The sequence below is a fragment of the Solanum lycopersicum genome, chromosome 1 (assembly GCF_036512215.1).
Source record: "Solanum lycopersicum chromosome 1, SLM_r2.1".
NCBI classification, from domain to species: Eukaryota; Viridiplantae; Streptophyta; class Magnoliopsida; order Solanales; family Solanaceae; genus Solanum; species Solanum lycopersicum.
The window spans coordinates 77195305-77213394 of NC_090800.1; the positions used below are offsets into that span (position 1 = coordinate 77195305).

At 29.6% G+C, this 18090-nt stretch overlaps 2 protein-coding genes across 3 annotated transcripts; both read left to right on the forward strand.

The window, feature by feature from the left end:
* Positions 1-259: 259 nt before the first annotated feature.
* On the forward strand, positions 260-1919 carry LOC101250152 (uncharacterized). Its single transcript, XM_004229298.5, has 2 exons — positions 260-1103; positions 1215-1919. Exons 1-2 carry the CDS (start codon positions 494-496, stop codon positions 1754-1756), a joined length of 1152 nt encoding a protein of 383 aa, XP_004229346.2. The 5' UTR covers positions 260-493; the 3' UTR covers positions 1757-1919.
* A 2418-nt stretch (positions 1920-4337) lies between these two features.
* LOC101250440 (uncharacterized) lies at positions 4338-6520 on the forward strand. Of its 2 annotated transcripts, XM_010323807.4 has the most exons (3): positions 4338-4606; positions 4721-6115; positions 6218-6520. In XM_010323807.4, exon 2 carries the CDS (start codon positions 4810-4812, stop codon positions 6094-6096), a length of 1287 nt encoding a protein of 428 aa, XP_010322109.1. In that variant the 5' UTR covers positions 4338-4606; positions 4721-4809; the 3' UTR covers positions 6097-6115; positions 6218-6520. The 2 variants fall into 2 exon arrangements, with proteins under 2 accessions (XP_010322109.1, XP_069147775.1); XM_069291674.1 differs by having other exon boundaries at positions 4721-6520.
* The last annotated feature ends 11570 nt before the right edge of the window (positions 6521-18090 follow it).

Genomic DNA, 18090 nt, shown 5'->3' on the forward strand with positions numbered 1-18090 from the left:
GTCCCAAGATGAAAATACTCTTTACATCTTGTCCATTTCAACTTATTGCTTTATTTTATCAAATTTCCCAATTATTTTATACACCAAGGTGTTTATATTAACATAATAATAATAATAATAATTAATTGAACTCTTCATGCTTCATGGAAATCGAATAGACATCCTAAATTATTTTAATTTTTAAAAAAATACTTTATCAATAATTATATATATTTGGTCAACCCTATTTTTAATTTCTAAATGAATTCACGTAGTGAGTATTTCTACTTTTTTTTTCTTCCCCAACCGCGTTAAATCACTAAAATGGACTTTGACTTTGTTACCATACCACCAAACAAGTTTTATTGAAAATTCAAATTTCCCATGAAATCGTAAACACAGCATTGAGTCTTACAATTTATTTTAAAAAATTAAGTTATATACACTAACGATGCAGTTTATCAAAATTAATCTATTTAAATATTGAAGTGCACCGAATTAGAAAAGAGTAGAGATGGGGAAGACGAAGTTAGAACCTCAACAATCCAATACCACAATAACTCATTTTAGTCATCCTCACACTTTAGAGCTAATTACTCATCAAAATTTTGCTCCATCACAGCTATGTTCATGCTGCAAAATTCAAGCTAATGGATCTGTCTACACTTGCAAATCTTGCAATTTTTTCCTCCATGTTGAATGTTCCCAAATGCCACAGCAAATCAATCATCCATTTGACAAACAACATGCTTTATCTCTGCTTCCAAAGCCCATTTACCCCGAAGGGAATTTTCGGTGTGATGCGTGTGGAGAAACAGGGGATGGATTTTCTTACCACTGCAACAGTTGTGGTATTGATCTTCATATACTATGTGCAGTTCTGCCACAATATATCGCTCATCGGTCTCATTGTCACCAGCTTGAAATTCAATTTTCATCTCCTTACCCTAGTAAATCATTCCGTTGTGATATTTGCAAGCATATTGGAACCAATCAATGGCTCTATAGATGCCATACTTGTGGTTTTGATGCTCATTTGAATTGTACAAAGTTGCAAAGTCATTTCCATCAGAACCCAATAACAAGTAGTAATTCTAAATCTGCTCCTCAGCATCATTGCGCAGGTAATAAATTTTTACCCGTACCAGCTGTTTTTTACTCCCCTCGTCTCAATTTATATGACATAGTTCAGATTTCAAGAGTTTTAGCATAACGACTAAATTTATGTCTTACAGGTGTAGATCATATGAATCAGGAGATTAAAAACGAAATATCGTCCTTGGAAACTCTGCGAAAGCAAAGAGAAGATGAGGATAAATTGATGGCAGAAATGATCATGGGCGGCGTTAATCATGAGACTCAACGACTAAACCAACTGCTAGGCCGTACAAATCCAGGGAATAACAACGGAACTGCTGCTGCTGCTGCAACGCAATTCGGGGCAAGTCAGAACAACGAAATGTCGTTCCCTGAAATTCTGCGAAAGCAAAGAGAAGATCAGGATAAAATGATGGCGGAAATGATCTCAGGTGCTACTTATAGGCAGAATCAACAACTAAGCCATATGATAGCCGCTAGTTCTCTGAATAACCAAGCAATAAATCATCAATTTAACCAAACACTTATGAGTTATGGAGGCTCTGCTGGTGGTGGTGCGGCGGGACAAGGGCAAATACCAAATTTATACCAAAATACAATGGGTGCTGGTCTATTTAATACTGGTGCTGGTTTTGCTGGTTTGGGTTTGAATTCATTGTTTGGAAATCTTAAATTCTGAAAATTATTTCAGATTTACAAACAGTCAAAAAGAATCTTAGTTTTATTGGTTAATTATTTCGTTTTGTGCATCTATAATGTAATTCTGTTTTATAGTTGTTGTGAATTTTAAATTTTATTGTTGATTTGAATATTGGAAGATGTGAAAATCCAGGTTTGTGTAAGTACTTTTCCGGGCCCCTTTTACCAACTCTTCCCCCGAGTTTAGCTCACCATTCGCCGGTAGCTTGCATCGTTCTCCGAGTATCTGTTTCGAGTTCAGAATCAAATCTTAGGCACGTGACATTATTTTAGTACGATTTAAAAATAATCTTTCTATTTTTTCTATGTAAGTTTTTTGGTTTATAGATAAACCCTTCAATGGAAGAAACGATTTCTCATTTTCACTTTTAATACATATTTCCGCCATTAAATGCTAAGAATTTTTGGATCCTATTCTTTCTTGCTCTACTGTTTGTATTTTATCATTGAGATTTTCTATTAAGTTTATATTCAGTTCATTTACTCTTTTTTTTTTTCGTTGACTTAACCAGAAAAAAAAAAAGAGATTTGATGGACTCTAATTATTTTTTACCTAAATCGATTTAGCCCGTATATTTATTTAATTACTTTTCAAACAAAATATGTTGTGTATCTAACCGATTGAGTACATCTCAAAAATATATTTGAGCTAAAAAAGGATACTCGTCGGTTTGGCGTAAAAATTATTTTAAGAAAATTGATGAACCGGGTTGACTTCTACTCAATTTTTATGGACCGACTCAATTCTTCGTTTTGTTCCTGTTTAATAGGGTACAGGAATTTCTGAATTATTTTATGCCAGAAAAAGTGTGAAATAAGAACATAAGGATTAATAATACTTAAATTGATTATTGAAATGACTGAAATAACTCTCATGTGTTAAAAAGGAAATTCTTTTTAGAAATTATATATGCTATACCAAAAAAGATGAAATTCACATTACAATTCTTATATGGATTCCTACATTTCAATTCTTGTATAATTTCATCCCCTAAATTGCATTATTGATACCATCCTAACATGTCTCTCAACCAAATGACTCTGTATTTCCTGTATCAAGTACGTATCTCACACCTCCATTGGAAAAAATAATAGAAGAGAAATGAATGATAGAGGAGAAAAAAAATAACTAGAGAAAAATTTCAAATGATTGTGGGTTAGAAGATGTTGAAAATGTCATAAGCAATGATGATTAGCTTACTTGACCATGTTGAAACTTTATTTCCAAACATATGATAAATTATAAAAAAAAATAATTTAATGCATTGATAACTTATTTCTTATTTAGCTATACGAAATGCCTCTAATGATATATCATTAGTAATGAGTAAAGGATATCGTTCGTGCTATTAAGATTATTATATACTGTTTTTTATACTATTATTATTTCCTTTTTGTCCATTAAATGAAAAATTAAATTGTAAGGTTGCACGTCATGTCTGTCCAAGATTTAGAATGTTTTGTTGACAAAGCCCCTCGAGATATTTTACGGTAAATTTGCTAAATTTTTAATTCTTTGTTTTAATTAAAGATACTTTATTTGTCCATTTTTTAATTATTATATTATGATTTTTGAAAGTTAATTTGATTAATTTTTAAAATTAAATTAAATTAAATTAATTTGATATTTCAAAAAATAAATTTAAATATTTAAAAATTACGTAAAAAAATTATAAATTTTGATTCTTTTGTATCAATATAATTAAAATAGATTATAGAATATAAATCAAAATTATAATCGTCGAACTCTAAAAAAAATTATAATAATTAAAAATAAACGAAAGTACACAAAATATTTTCGTTAAAGAAAATAATTTTTGAAACAACCAACTTAGGTTACAATTCATTATTTTATCCAATTTTCTGTCTAGCGCTACACTAGGGCCTTAAGTAGGCTGACAGTAAATATGCGACACCCTCCCTCTTTATTTCTTGTCAAATATTTTTAGTTTAATTTATCTCTTTTATTTATTATTTTTAATATATTAAAAAAATAACTTTTTTTCCCATTATATAATCAATTTAATAAGTTGATATCATTGAAAATGCCCAGTTCACTTTTTAATTATTATTTAGTCTTAAAATAGATTTTCATTTTTATTTGTTACTTTTATTATTTTATATAATAAGAATAAATAATTACTTTTTTTTTCCAGTTTTGATCCAAAGCATTAAATACTATTCTCCATATTATTTTAAATTATTCAATATTTTACATAATAATTATTTTCTTAATAGGTGGGTCAAGTCAATGAAAAACTAATAAAAATGAAAAAATAGTAAATAAATATGTTTAACACTAGATTTTCATTTATATTTGTTACTTTTATATAATAAGAAAAAACAAGTACTTTTCTTTTCCAATTTTGATCCAAAGCATTAAATATTATTCTTCATATTATTTTAAATTATTCAATATTTTACATAAATAATATGTCAAATTAATCAAGAACTAATAAAAATAAAGAAAATAGTAAGTAAATTTGTTTAAGACTACATCAAATAATAAATTTATTTTTAAAAGGAAATAATTACTAAGGCTTTTCTCCTAACCTCTTGTTATTTTAGGACAATATTTTGCGGTTAATTATTATAAGGATGCTTTATTTCCACTAACCCAAAGGTGCGCGAAACCCATGACCTTTCATTTTCTTCTTTGTAAGGCGCTGGCCGGCGCTTTCTCTATTTTTTACTTTCTTCTTCCTCGGATACTCTGATGATCAAAATGCCATTTCTTTTTCTCTTTTTACAAGAATCACTGGATGCCCGATGTATCAAGAAAACCATGGATTTTCTTCATTTGGATGCTTGAATGTCATATTTCTTGCAGGTTTTTAATCAATTCTTGAATTCGGTTTTTCATTTATCTTGCTTTTTTTTTGGGGTCCCTTTAAGCCCTGTTTTATGATTCAGTGCTTGACTTTTTTCTTTTTTTTTTGTTTAGGCAAAATCTAGACTAGTAAAGGGGTCTGCTTGGTTGTTCTGGATAAAGGGTATCTTGGGAATTAAGTGGTATTAGTAGGATTAAACTGGATGTCTGATAATTTGATGGATGATGTTGTGATGGATCTGGATTTGAACCAAGAACCTTTGGACCCATCTTCTGGTTCAGCTTTAGGATTAGGGTCTTTGTTGAGTGATTTAGAATCTGCTCATAGTAGGATAGAGGAGAGAATTAGGCAGCTTGAGGCTGTTACTGCTAGGGCTTTGCAGCGCCATAGGTGGCGTCAGGCTCGGAGTACTATTGATACTGGTAATGTTTCGGTTGACCCAGTAGTCAATGTGGATAGTGATATGCAAGGTCAGAATAGGGTGAGCAATTCGGATATGGTGGAAAGGACGGTTGAGAGGGGAAAAGGATGCAAAAGGGATAGTTCCCATTTGGTAGCAAAGGCATTAGAGATGGATTTAGTGGTTAATAAGGTAGATGATGACAGTGGGAGTTTTTTCGACTGTAATATTTGCTTGGATATGGCGAAAGAACCTATCTTGACCTGTTGTGGACACTTATTTTGCTGGCCATGCTTTTATCAGTTACCTTATGTTGATTCAACTACAAAGGAATGTCCTGTCTGCAAGGGAGAGGTTGCAGATGCAAATGTTACTCCAATTTATGGTAATGGAGACGGTGAAAGCATAACAGAACTGGAGTCTGGTCTGAAAATACCACCACGGCCAAAGGCACGTCGAGTAGAGAGTGTTAGACAGCAGCGTGCAACTCAGGGTTTATCTCACATCCCGGTTGCAGAGGCACTAAGAAGAATTAGGACTAGTATTGGATTGGGGCACCACCTGCAGCAACAGGACAGTGGTGGAGTTAATTTGAGTTTTGGTAGCAACTCTCATGTGTTGCAAACTGCTGATACCTTAAGCAGTAGGAGACTACGTTCCCGTCTTTTTTCTAGGGTGCTGTCAGAAGGTGCTGCGTCCCTTTCATCAGAGTTGGATAATGCACAACGGATGTTTGAAGGCCTTGCAGCATCATTCAGTGATCGGCTTCTCCAAGGAAGCAATGTTGATGTTATACCAGCTGTTCATGGAGCAACAGGTGATGGTGATTCTTTCAGAAGAGATGCTGCTCTCATACAGTCCAATTATCGATCTCTGGATGCAGTTACAAGGACAGGTTCCACTGCATCTGTCCCGTCATCTTCTCAAGCAAATGAAGTTTCTGTTGCTGCTGTTCAGTTGGAAAACCTTACAACTGATACTGCTGATCTGCCTGCCATACGATCTTCCTTGGCTTCCAGGAGAAGAAACATTTTGTCAAGGCTTTCTGATGTAGATCTCCGTGAATCTAGAAGAAGAAGATTGAATTGATGGCCTTTGAATGAATAAGGTATAGTTTCCCAGTTATTCTCTCTACCCAATTATCGCCTTGCCAATGCTTGCCATTTTCATTCCGTCGTGTTTTGTGCTAACTCTAACGTGGTTTGGGTAGAAACAACTCCCAAATATCAACAAAGTATCAGCATTGCCTTTGACTCTTGTTGGAAGTGTATTTCTACAACACATTTAGCCTCTTCTAGTTTTGGAATTCACAAGCACAGTGAATTTGCTTGGTAGGAGGCTTCCTCAACAAATAATCAACTCTTGCTTCATGTATTAGGTACTTTTGTTAAGAACCAGTATGAAGTATGAATTCTATCTGCTTGTTCTCTACACATTTGATAAGCACTGTTGATTGTACAATGGAAATTCCAATTTGATAAATTGAAACTTTAGTATTCTACTTTGTTTAGAAGTAGTAATCTTGTGCATTTTGGAATTTATATATTGTTCACATTGGGTCTAAATGAGGAAAAGATAAATATTGAACAAAATCTTTCAAGGTCAATTTGATAATAATATATATCTACTAAACTAAACCATGACTTCATAAAACTGATACAATGCTTACAAATCCTCACATATCAACGCGTTTGTTGCAAATCTTTTTGACTAAGTTGAAGTGAAAGTATCTATATTGTCCTTCTTATATAATCAATTATGGGACATCAGGAAGATTATACGAGGATACCTACTAGATTACTAGTTGGTCAGGTCAGTGTGTAGAATTAGTAGATACACATTCGACACAATTTTTGTCTAAAAAGTTGGCTACATTATGTTAGTGTTTCACTCTTTCTTGAAATGTAGAATTGGAAGTGATAGGTAAACCTATTTGATTATCACAAATCAGTTTCATATATTCATCTCTATTACATTTCATCTCGTGCAGAAGCTCTTTAAGCTATAACCTGCTAGAGCCACTTGATATCTTGCTTCTTCATTCATATTTTCTTCTGCTTATCATTTGATCATCAAATCTTATTTCTCTTTTTCAAAAGATATTAGATCAATTCCAATTAAAATACATAGCCTGAAGTTGATCATCTCTTAAAAGGAGATTCGTCCTGTTTGCTCCAAAGAACCTATATGCATTTTTCCTGTCTTGATGCAATATATTTTGTTCCTGAGATTCTTTGATACATCTAATAAAGTTAATCATCACATTTCAAATGACTCTCAGTTTCACAGAGAGTTAGAAGAGTTGATTAGCTATTGTAATAGAAAAAGAGATATGAAGTTGTGTGATTATAGGACAAAGGAATTCGTCAACAAGTAGTCATTACTGACCGGGTTGTTTTAGAGGCTCCCTTTTGTCAATGAACATGATTCGAGTCTATAGGTTATATGTGTGTTTACAATCGACCGTACTAGTATTTTCCAGTATATCCAATGCCTAGTCCTTTTTGCAAAGTGACTGTGTCATAGTCAGATTGTGCCACCTTAATACCTGTGAAGTACAATAGTGTATTTAGGTCTTTAGTTTGGATATGTATTGTGAGTTGCTTTTTAGGTAAGGAATGTCTTCATGATTATCTCTTTTTAGGTTGATATCATCAATATAGAGATCTAAGACAATAGGTTATTGTGAAAATAAAATATTAAGACAATATGTTAGCATCAGAAGAATGCTTGTAAATCATGGAATGATCTGCTTCCCCTCGAGCATGTCAAATTGTTGGACAATGAAAAAAAAAACAGACAAAATCATGTCCTTAGAGATTGTTTAGGATTCCCGTAGCCGAGACACTAAACCAGAATCCTTTTGACCAACAAAACCTAATAGTTGCTTCAAGAGGCTTCTTCTGAAAGTCAACTGGATGAAGGACCTTGTCCTACTGATTTTGAGACCGATGAAACATGAGTCTCATGAGGACCAGGAGGCAAACAAGATGCAATTTTGGCCACCTGAGAAAAAAAAACTTCTGCAATCAGAGTTATATATTTTGAGTATACTCTTCTTAGCAATCTGTCAACCTTTTAAAGCTATAGATAATATCATTTGGTTCCGTTTTAACTGCACACCCAAGAATATTTGATTGTGATATTACCATGTGATACAGGAACTATTTCTTTGCCTGTCATGTCGAACAGCCATCTTTAACTTAACTCGGCAACTAGGATTAACATTTGCTTCTGCTACAGTTTTAGGTGTTGGGACAGTGGAACTTTGTAACGGAAGTGTTTTTAAAGTTTATAAACAGTGAAACTTTAGTAAGTTATTCTTTTTAAAGCTTCTGCTTTCAACACTAGAAGCTAGGAATAATTGTGTGCTTTCAACTTTCCGTCCATTGATCCCGTCTAGTTTCCTTTCTGTATCAAGGTTACAATTGAATTGTCAACAACAATACCTAGTGAAATCCTACGGGTGAGGTCTGGTAAGGATAGAATGTACCCAGACCTTACCACTATTTTGTGGAGGTAGAGAGGTTTTCGATTGAAGACATTTCAATTAGATAGATTCATTTTCTAGGCAAACCAAATGAGAGATGAGAGGAGCTGTTTCCACATTTAACTTGTTTGAAGAAATTTATGCAAAAGGAGAACATGTTTGGATATTTGTAGTTCTAAAAAGATTTATTAGTGAATGGATGAAATAATGTGAACATATTTTGAAAATATATTTTCTCAAGAATTTGAATATTTTGCATTAATGAGTAGAATAAATGATTATGTTTTGTCGATGTTTATATCTACTCTTAAATACCTGGCCTTGGGCTGTGTCAATGTTTCAATAGTTTATATTGAAGCAGATGGAAGACTGATGTTACGGAGTGCTTCGTCGAATTTCTCGATGCGAATTTAAATTTTAGTCAGCATGGTTTAAAAAAAAAAGGGAAGAATGGCAATTCATGTTTTAGAATATTATAAGACTAGATGCACAAAAATACTCCTTAAATGGTGTATCGATTTCTTTATGAAAAATGCCCACTATGGAAATGTTCTTTTTGAACATTTTTCCATGAATTCCTGGGAATAATATGTAGCTTTTATTGTTTGACCGTTACATTGAAAATATTCGAGTACAATATTAACTAGATACTTCATCACATATTCCCAAAACACAAACACCTGATCGATGGTACTGTATCCTCTTACAGAATAAAAACAAGGGTGTGTTGGGTATGGAAGAAGATATTTTTTTTAAGAATTGGAGGTAGGGGATGAGAAATGGAGGAGAGGTTACGGGGATAGGAATCGAATTCTTATCAACAAGGTGAAAGTTTAGGTAGTCAATCAATTTTTTCAATTTTTTGTTTGGTTGGTCACAAGAATTGAAAAATATTTTTTATAGGAAAACACGTTCTTTAAAAAATAATAATAATAACTACTGAGTGCTATTTCATATTGATTATGTCCTCTTCACCTTCCAACACGCTTCATTTTCACTCCTGCTTACCATTCCAATCCTCATAATATTTGTCTAGATTATTATTAATTATATACAAATACGTCTCTAAAGAACTATTTTTTGCTTGCTTACAAACACAAGAAAATATATTTAAAAATTGAATTATTTTTGTTCCTACAGAACACACTCAAAAAAGAAACTATATTTGGATTATTAACTAACTTTACATTAAATAATTACAAAGTATTGCTTACTAATTAACGCTGAAGAAACAAAATAGATGCAAATAGATGAAAACGTATTGATAAGGAAAAAACTTTACATTATTAAGCAACCTAAATAGAATATTTACTCAATTTAGTTATAATTATTAAAAATTACAAAGTCTATCCAACGTTTTTATTCACCAAATATTGGCTCCTCTCTTATTCGCTCGCCTCTTTCTCTCCCTTCTCATCAACGTTCTTGTGAAAAAATTTATAATTATGATGAGTGTCTGAGGTGGGATTTCTTGGATTGGTGGAAAATTTGAGAGAAATCGAAATAAGCTTACGCGTATATAATCAGATACATGCTCTCAAAATAATATTAAACACAGATAGACTCATTAAATTTTATACAAGCTTAGGTATATATAATCATATACATGTTTCCATATTCTATTGGATACACTCATAAAATTTGTTATCAGATACATTGATATGTTAAATTGTGAAACTCATATATATAGAAGAAAATAGGGAGAGATACGAGTGAGAAAAACAATGTATCTTAAATACAATTTCATGAAGCGTCAGATATTATTGTACAAAAGTATTCTTTGGCAAGTTATACGTAATTATTGTAACTAATCATTTCATTAAGTAATTAACACCTATAGTATTTCTCAATCACTAATCGAAACTTGTAGAAAATAAAAGGATCATTTGGGCCATATCTCTAAGTTGGCTCTATAAAGATGAAACAAACAACAACTAGCCCAATCTCATGATTATGGGAAACATCTAATCTTTTTATCCAAACAATAATTGTCAAATTTTTTTCTAATATAACTTTATTCCCATCGACTTTATTCGATCGATAACTTAGATAGAAAGCTCTTTTTTTTTTTATTTATAATGGGTTGTTGCCATCAAAGAGTTGACATGTAATATTTTTGGATAAAATTTGCCCACCAATAAGCAACATTATATTGGATATCTTTGTGAAGAAGTTGTAGTTGTTGGTTTTGTTTGTTTCAAAAAGAGACATTGTGATCGTCAACTTGTTTTTCCCTTTACATGTATGTATATTCATGTCATCATCATCCACTATACAAGTGACCCAACTTTTTATTATTCTCCGTTGTTCATGTTCACATAGTACATGTGCATTACGAGTTTTCGATGAATCGAGTCGCATATACTTTTTTGAATTTAAATGTAGATATTTTTTAATATAAAATTTGTTTTATCCTTAGTATTTTTTATGATTTTTGTGATCTATAAGCTGATTTGATAATGTAAAAATTCTTTTATACTATCTATAAAAGTTAATCATCTAAAAAGTAATAGATAATGCATCAATGTATATCCTTTTCCCTTTTTATCAAAGCGATACGTTTGAACAACAAGGATCGTAGTTTAGTAGCAAGTATTTTTTCATTATTTACTGGTGTTCTTGAGTTTGTAGTTATAGACTTATGGTGTTGTGTTGCCTTTATTAGGAAACAGTTAACCCCAATATGAAACTTTTTGATGTAAATTCGGATTTAATCGAGCTCTCAAAAAGAAAAGGTGATATGTTTGGATCTTGTAGGTTGATTAAATATTACACAATCCATTAAGGTGTCTTATACACTTATATTTAGCAAAACATAGGTTAAATTAGATAAACAAATATGTTGCTCAATGAAAGGCCACCCAAAAAGAGAAAATTGATTTGAGATAGAAATATTCTTTCTATGTAGTAAAAATGTAGGGACATAAAAAAGGGAGAAATGTAGTGAGGACCATATAATTATATATAATGATAGTGATGATGAGGAAGAGGGGGAAGGGAGACTGACAAAGAGGTAAAAATGGCTTTTTTATTTCTTTTGATGATTGTACAAAAAGCTATCCACGTGATTATTAACCCCACCACACTTCTCACACGGGGACTACCATCTCTGCTTCACTCTATCATTATTCGTCTTTAATCAAATATTTCAATTTTAAATTTTTTTAAATAAAGAATTATTGTTGTCATGTTAAACAACGTATCAAGCTTCTTATAAAAAAGGTTTTCATATTCGAGACTCATCATTTGAAGTTTAACCAGACATATTAGTCCAATAATTTTTTAAAAATAAAATGTAAATTGATAATTTATTTTTATCATATTCTATCAGTGTTAAGTTTTATCATTATTCATTCCGTCGTAATTTTTATTGGTACGTATGATGATTCATGTGTTGATGAATTCCGCTAAAAAGAGACAAAGCAATAACGAGGATTGACCGAGAGTCACGCGTGCCTTACCACTGCTGACCTGACTTCTCTATTCTAATTATTTTGACTTTTACTTTTCTAATTTCTGGGGTTATAATTCCACTATTCACCTAATTTTACGTCAATTACAAGTTGCTTGAATTTTAAAAAAATATTATCGTATTAAGTTGGATTTAAAAAAAATATATTATCATTTAAAATATTTATTACGCACTCAATACTCTTTTTTTTTAATTATTTGTTTATATTTACATTTTTTTAGTTATTTCTAATTATTTGTTTATTTTGACAGATTAAGAAATCATGAAAAAAAATTATCTATTATATTTTCAATTAATTTTTTTTAGAAAAAACTTTTTGAAAATTTTAAATTTTTTAATTCATCTACTTCGTAAATAATAGAGATAAAGTATAAATTCTTCTAATAGATATATTAATTTAAAAGTAAACAAATAATTATAAATAAAAAATAATATTTTAAAAAAGTCTGAGCATCTGAAATTATCGAGCTTTGGTAATTGCAAACCTCAAACAAACAACTATTAATGAATGTACATTCTATGTATGTAATCATCATGTTAGGATGAAGACTCTATCTAGAAGGAAAGGTCAAACCTCTAATTAACTTGTATTGAAATTAAAATTGTACTGAGAATGACCATCAATTTTACAAGATTCTTTAAATATATTTTTTCATCATTAAAGAAAAGATCAAAACTCTTTTTCTCATAATTATTGAACATGTTATATGTTTATGTTTATTGTAGTTAATTTGACAAGTAATTTTTATGTATATATTATATTATGAAGAAAAAGGAATTAAAAGAATTTAAATTAGTAGTCCGAATATTCTAATGATTGCAAATGTTGGAGAGCTGTCTCCTTCATACTTCTCTGCATCAAATACTATTAAAGTTCTCTTCTCACACCTTTTGCTTTTTCCCTTTATTATTTATTACCAATATATATATATATATATATACTTTCTAATTTGACAAGTAATTTTTATGTATATATTATATTATGAAGAAAAAGGAATTAAAAGAATTTAAATTAGTAGTCCGAATATTCTAATGATTGCAAATGTTGGAGAGCTGTCTCCTTCATACTTCTCTGCATCAAATACTATTAAAGTTCTCTTCTCACACCTTTTGCTTTTTCCCTTTATTATTTATTACCAATATATATATATATATATATACTTTCTAATTTAGCTTCTCATGTTTATATTATAAAAATGTACGTAAATAGCTCTTACATTTATTTAAATTAAATAAAATATATACATAGAATAACACATGAGACGTTTGTATGAACATATTTAATGTATTATATACCGTATACAAGAAGAGCATTTTTTCAAAAAAAAAGTTTATTTATTTTTTGTTCATCACGTCAATGAATTTTTAAAGCAAATAAATGATCAATAAACATTGTTTTAATAAAAAAGCAAATGAATATTAAAAAAATAAATTTCAAGGAAAATTATGATAAATTGATAAACATTCTTATCCTATTTTTTATCAAACATTTTTAGTTAGAGTTCTTCTAACTGTATAAAAATATTTATCTCAAATATGAATATCGAGTATCAAAATATCCAAAATTTGTATCATAATTGGGCCCACAGACATTTACACAATCTAGAGATTTTAGTAATGTTTGGATTTTGCATATTCCATTGAGTTCACGTGGGGTTTGCTTGTTTTACTCTAATGATCACGTGTTGTTCTTGACTTTATTAATGAACTTCACGTGACTTTCCCCACCTCCACCTCATTTTCTCAGTCACTATCCTAACTTCTTTTTCTTTTAATCCAAAATATATATTATATAATATGGTCCTAAAAATTTATTATTCATTAAAAATATCTCCTAACGAAAACAACCGTTAAAAGGATAACCCTAAATCACTTGTAAGGAATTTTATTTTTAAAAAAACATGTATATATCACAACATATTATATTAGTTAAATTTATTTATTTTATTTAAAATTGTTATTAAAATTTTAAAATAATAATTTATGATTTTGAATATATCATGTGAAATTGAGTTTAGAAAATGTCAAAAAGAAAAAGAATGACGTCCATTTTTAAATAGATTAAAAATAATTAAAAATAAAAATAATATATTAAATTCATTTCGCAATAGTTTCATTTATACTCGCACGATTAATTTTTCTTTTGTTTATAATACTAATTCATACAGTATATATAACTTTATAGTACACTATTATATACTTTTCGTATATAATATATATCAACTCTGTCTAACCGTATATAAAGTATCTACAAACATTCTTATATTTTCATAAAGAAAATCTATAAGTATATGAAAATTAAGTTTCGTCTTATATAAATTTCAATCACAAAAAATAGTCCAATCATCATCAAATAATTAACTTTAAATTTTAATCACAATTTTAAAATGACACATAAAACAAATACAATCATCAATTTGTCAACAATCTTATAAATTTCAACCACAAAACTTCACAAAAAATAGTCCAATCATCATCGAATAATTAACTTTAAATTTTAATCACAATTTTGAAATGAGATTAAAAAAAATTCAATCATCAATTTGTCAAAAATCTCAAGAAATGAGTTTTCACATTTTCTTTAAATCAAACAATGAAATTTTAGATTTTTAATTTTAATTCACTCAATAATATTTAAATCTGTGATGATAAACATGAATCACTGAAAAATTATAAAGCATACAAAAAACAATAAAGGAATTATTATTTTTTCTCCAAAAGTGTTTTTTTAATATTACATATATAATTTAATGAGCTAAAATAGGGTAAGCTATGAAATGTGGGTTCATTCTGAAAATAAATTTTGGCCAAGTGAAAAATGGAGTGTAAAAAATATCTAAATTTTATCCTTTAGTTGTTGCCGTTCGCGCATATATAAAAGGGAATTCTCCTAGCCAAGGGCAAGGAAAAACGTTTATTATGATTTCGATTAAACTCGATGTTTTTTATTCAAATTTTTATTTTAAAATCTAAAAATTATATATATATATATATATATATTATTTATTTAAAATTTAATAAATTAAATAAAATCTCATTTTTGCGCGAGCCACTTGAACTACAACAGTATAAAGATGAGTCTTTTTTTAATATAGGATAACAGTATTCTATATTAACATAATTTATTGCCTATAAGTTAAACCATCTTTTTATTAAAAAAAACTTGTAAAAAAATCATTCGCAATATTTAATTTAAATTTAACAAACTCTTTAGTAAAGTAAAAAAAAAATCCAATTTAAAATTAGAAATATATAAAATATATGAAACTGTCTTTTAATATTTTACTTTTAAACATGTTACTTTTATTTTTAATTAAAAAATATGACAAATGAGACCTACGTGTAATACATATTTTTTTCTAAACAAACGCCAAAAAATGAAAAGGAGTTGGAAAGTACGAAAAAAAAAAAAGTTCATTGGAAAAAACAAAATAATAATAATAAAGTAAAAAAAGATGTTCGTATCTTCATGGATATTTTCAAAAATAAATATATTATATAGATGCACCCAAACGCAGTAACCTTTTATTTGCTTTTTCTTTTCACAAGTCAAACTAAACGTCATCTCTCTCTCTCAAATCTTCTTTCATGCAAAGTCAAATCACGCATGCCTGACAATAAAACACTTGAAATTCCGTTTTTAACCTTGGTATTAACCTACTAACAGTGCCCTGTATTGTCTATTACTAGGGATAGAAATGTCAATTTTGATTTTCTGGGCTCTAATTAATCTCCTTCAAGATTTGTAGCAGAGAAGCTATTAGGATCTTGTGGTAGGGGGTGGGACTCTGCTACAAATCATTAAACAGTTTTTTTAGTGACAGAATGTTATTGGCCCAATGAAATATAATAATGTTACCAATAATAGGTTCATTTTGTTAACTTTCTACTACCCCCTTTCTTTTAATTTTTAGGCATTTTTTGTCGAACAAATTTGTTGAATGTCTTGAATCGAACCCGTTACAACAGAAAGGACGGAGGTCTCACTGTTCGGTCAGCGAGTCGGGAGTTCAGCAGGGCGACGCGCCCCCTGGCCTGGGGTTCGGGGGGGTGCGGAGACGCCCCCGGCCCAACGGTATACAATGTTGTTGTATTGGGCTCTTAATTATCTGTCAATTCTGTATGTTGGGTCCAAGCCTGTTAGGGCGTAGCTTAGCACTATATATAGACGCTATGGCAAACCCTATTCTGTATTCTGTTTTTGCCTCTCCATAATAAAACTGCTCCCTCTCTTCCCCGTGGACGTAGCCAATTTTATTGGTGAACCACGTAAATCTGTTGTCTTGTTTTTCGCGTTTATATTTTCTCGTATTATCTCGAATTCCGTACAACAAAATTATTAAGTAAAATCTATCCAAGATCTATTAAAAAAATTTTAATTGTATTTTATCCTCGTAAATAAAGATCGAATTGCGATATAGTGGCATATTTGAGATTTTTAATTCAACTTCTCTGTTATTATATCAACTTCTAATTATATGTTTGGGAAGTTTAAAATCTGTATTTATAAAAAAGAATTAAATAATTATTACTCCTTACATGTATTATGTAGTTTTTTAAAGATATCTTTGTACTTTATCTTCTTCAAACTTTTGCTTGGTGAAGTTTTATATTGGTCGAGTATATTATTTTTGTAATATTTGACCCAACTATTAAGCGAGCTCACAACTTGTTACTCCTAAAAAAGATTGAACGCGCAATCTTAAAATTAAAAGTGAAAATAAAAGTAAAAACATTTTATCAGAGCAACGCTTTCTTATCCTGTTAACTTGAAGATATAGACTTTTTCTTCAACTAAGTTTTCCTATTAAGTAAGAGTCTAACAATCTTCCTCTTTTACTTGTTAGGAAAACTAAATAGATAAAAGAAATAATTTATTCACTTTTCTGTAGTTTAGAGTTTATATAGAAAGTTCAATTAAATTTAAATCGAATATTATAAAATCAATACAAGAGGAGTCACTCCAAACAAGAGTTTCTTTATATACGAATAAATTTGAAACTTGTGAAAAAAATAAAACAATTTCATTACGGTACAAAACGCCTGATATTTTTCTGCTTGACAAATGATTGTTCGAACATTCAAAGGGAACAATATTGCAACAGAATAAAAGAGGAAAAAAGTGTACTATACAATCACAATTAAAAAAAATAATTAATAAATTGGATATCCGCTCCAAAAATTCATTAAAAAGCAACAGTTGAAGAGTAAATGACACAGCTGCTTTAAAAAAAATTAAAGTAATAATTTCATATTTATTAAATATGTATACATGCATGTCATACTTTTGGTATCATTTGCAATTATTGAAAAACCATACACTGTTTCAATAGTAGGAAAAAGGTGATGTGGTCTCATAATTAAGAGACCTTCATTTTTCAACTAATCTAATTTTTAACCCTGAACTTCTCTAAAATGTAAGTTTTTCTTTTTTTCATCCTAAAATAAATTTTGCCTGATTAATATGAGTTTTTAATTCAAAAATTGCATTACTTAAATGTATAATTTCAGGTATTGAGAGAACAATTTTGAGATTCAATAATTAATCTTACAAGTAAAAGTTAAAAACAATAATTATCTTTTTCCTTCCTGAAGGAATTTACGTGGCACACATGCAAATAAAGATGATTATCAGTGATTGGCAAATTTTGCATTTAATTATTTAACCTAACACACCTGATCATTACAGTTTCATCAACTCAAAAGAATGAGCCATTTATTATCCTCAATAAATGCCAAACAAAATCATATAATTCTCCAAAAGATGTTGAAAAAAAAGTAATTGCGTTCTGATTGAAATGGGGTAAAATTGCTTTAACTTTACCTCTTCTTCTAATCAAAACTAATGCTCCTTTAGTTCATTTTTATCTCTTCATTTCATACTCTATTTAATATTTATTTTTAAGTACTTATGTATTTTTTAATTGTTACGCCTATTAAAAATAATAATATGCATAGTAATTTTATCATTTTACCTCTATTGATTAAAAAGTTATTAAATCAAAAATTTAAAATGTTCAAGAATTTTTAACTTTTTCAAAATAATAATAGATAAAAAAACATTTTATCTTAATTTATCAAAATAAATAAATAATTAAAAACGCTAAAAAAAGGATGTGAA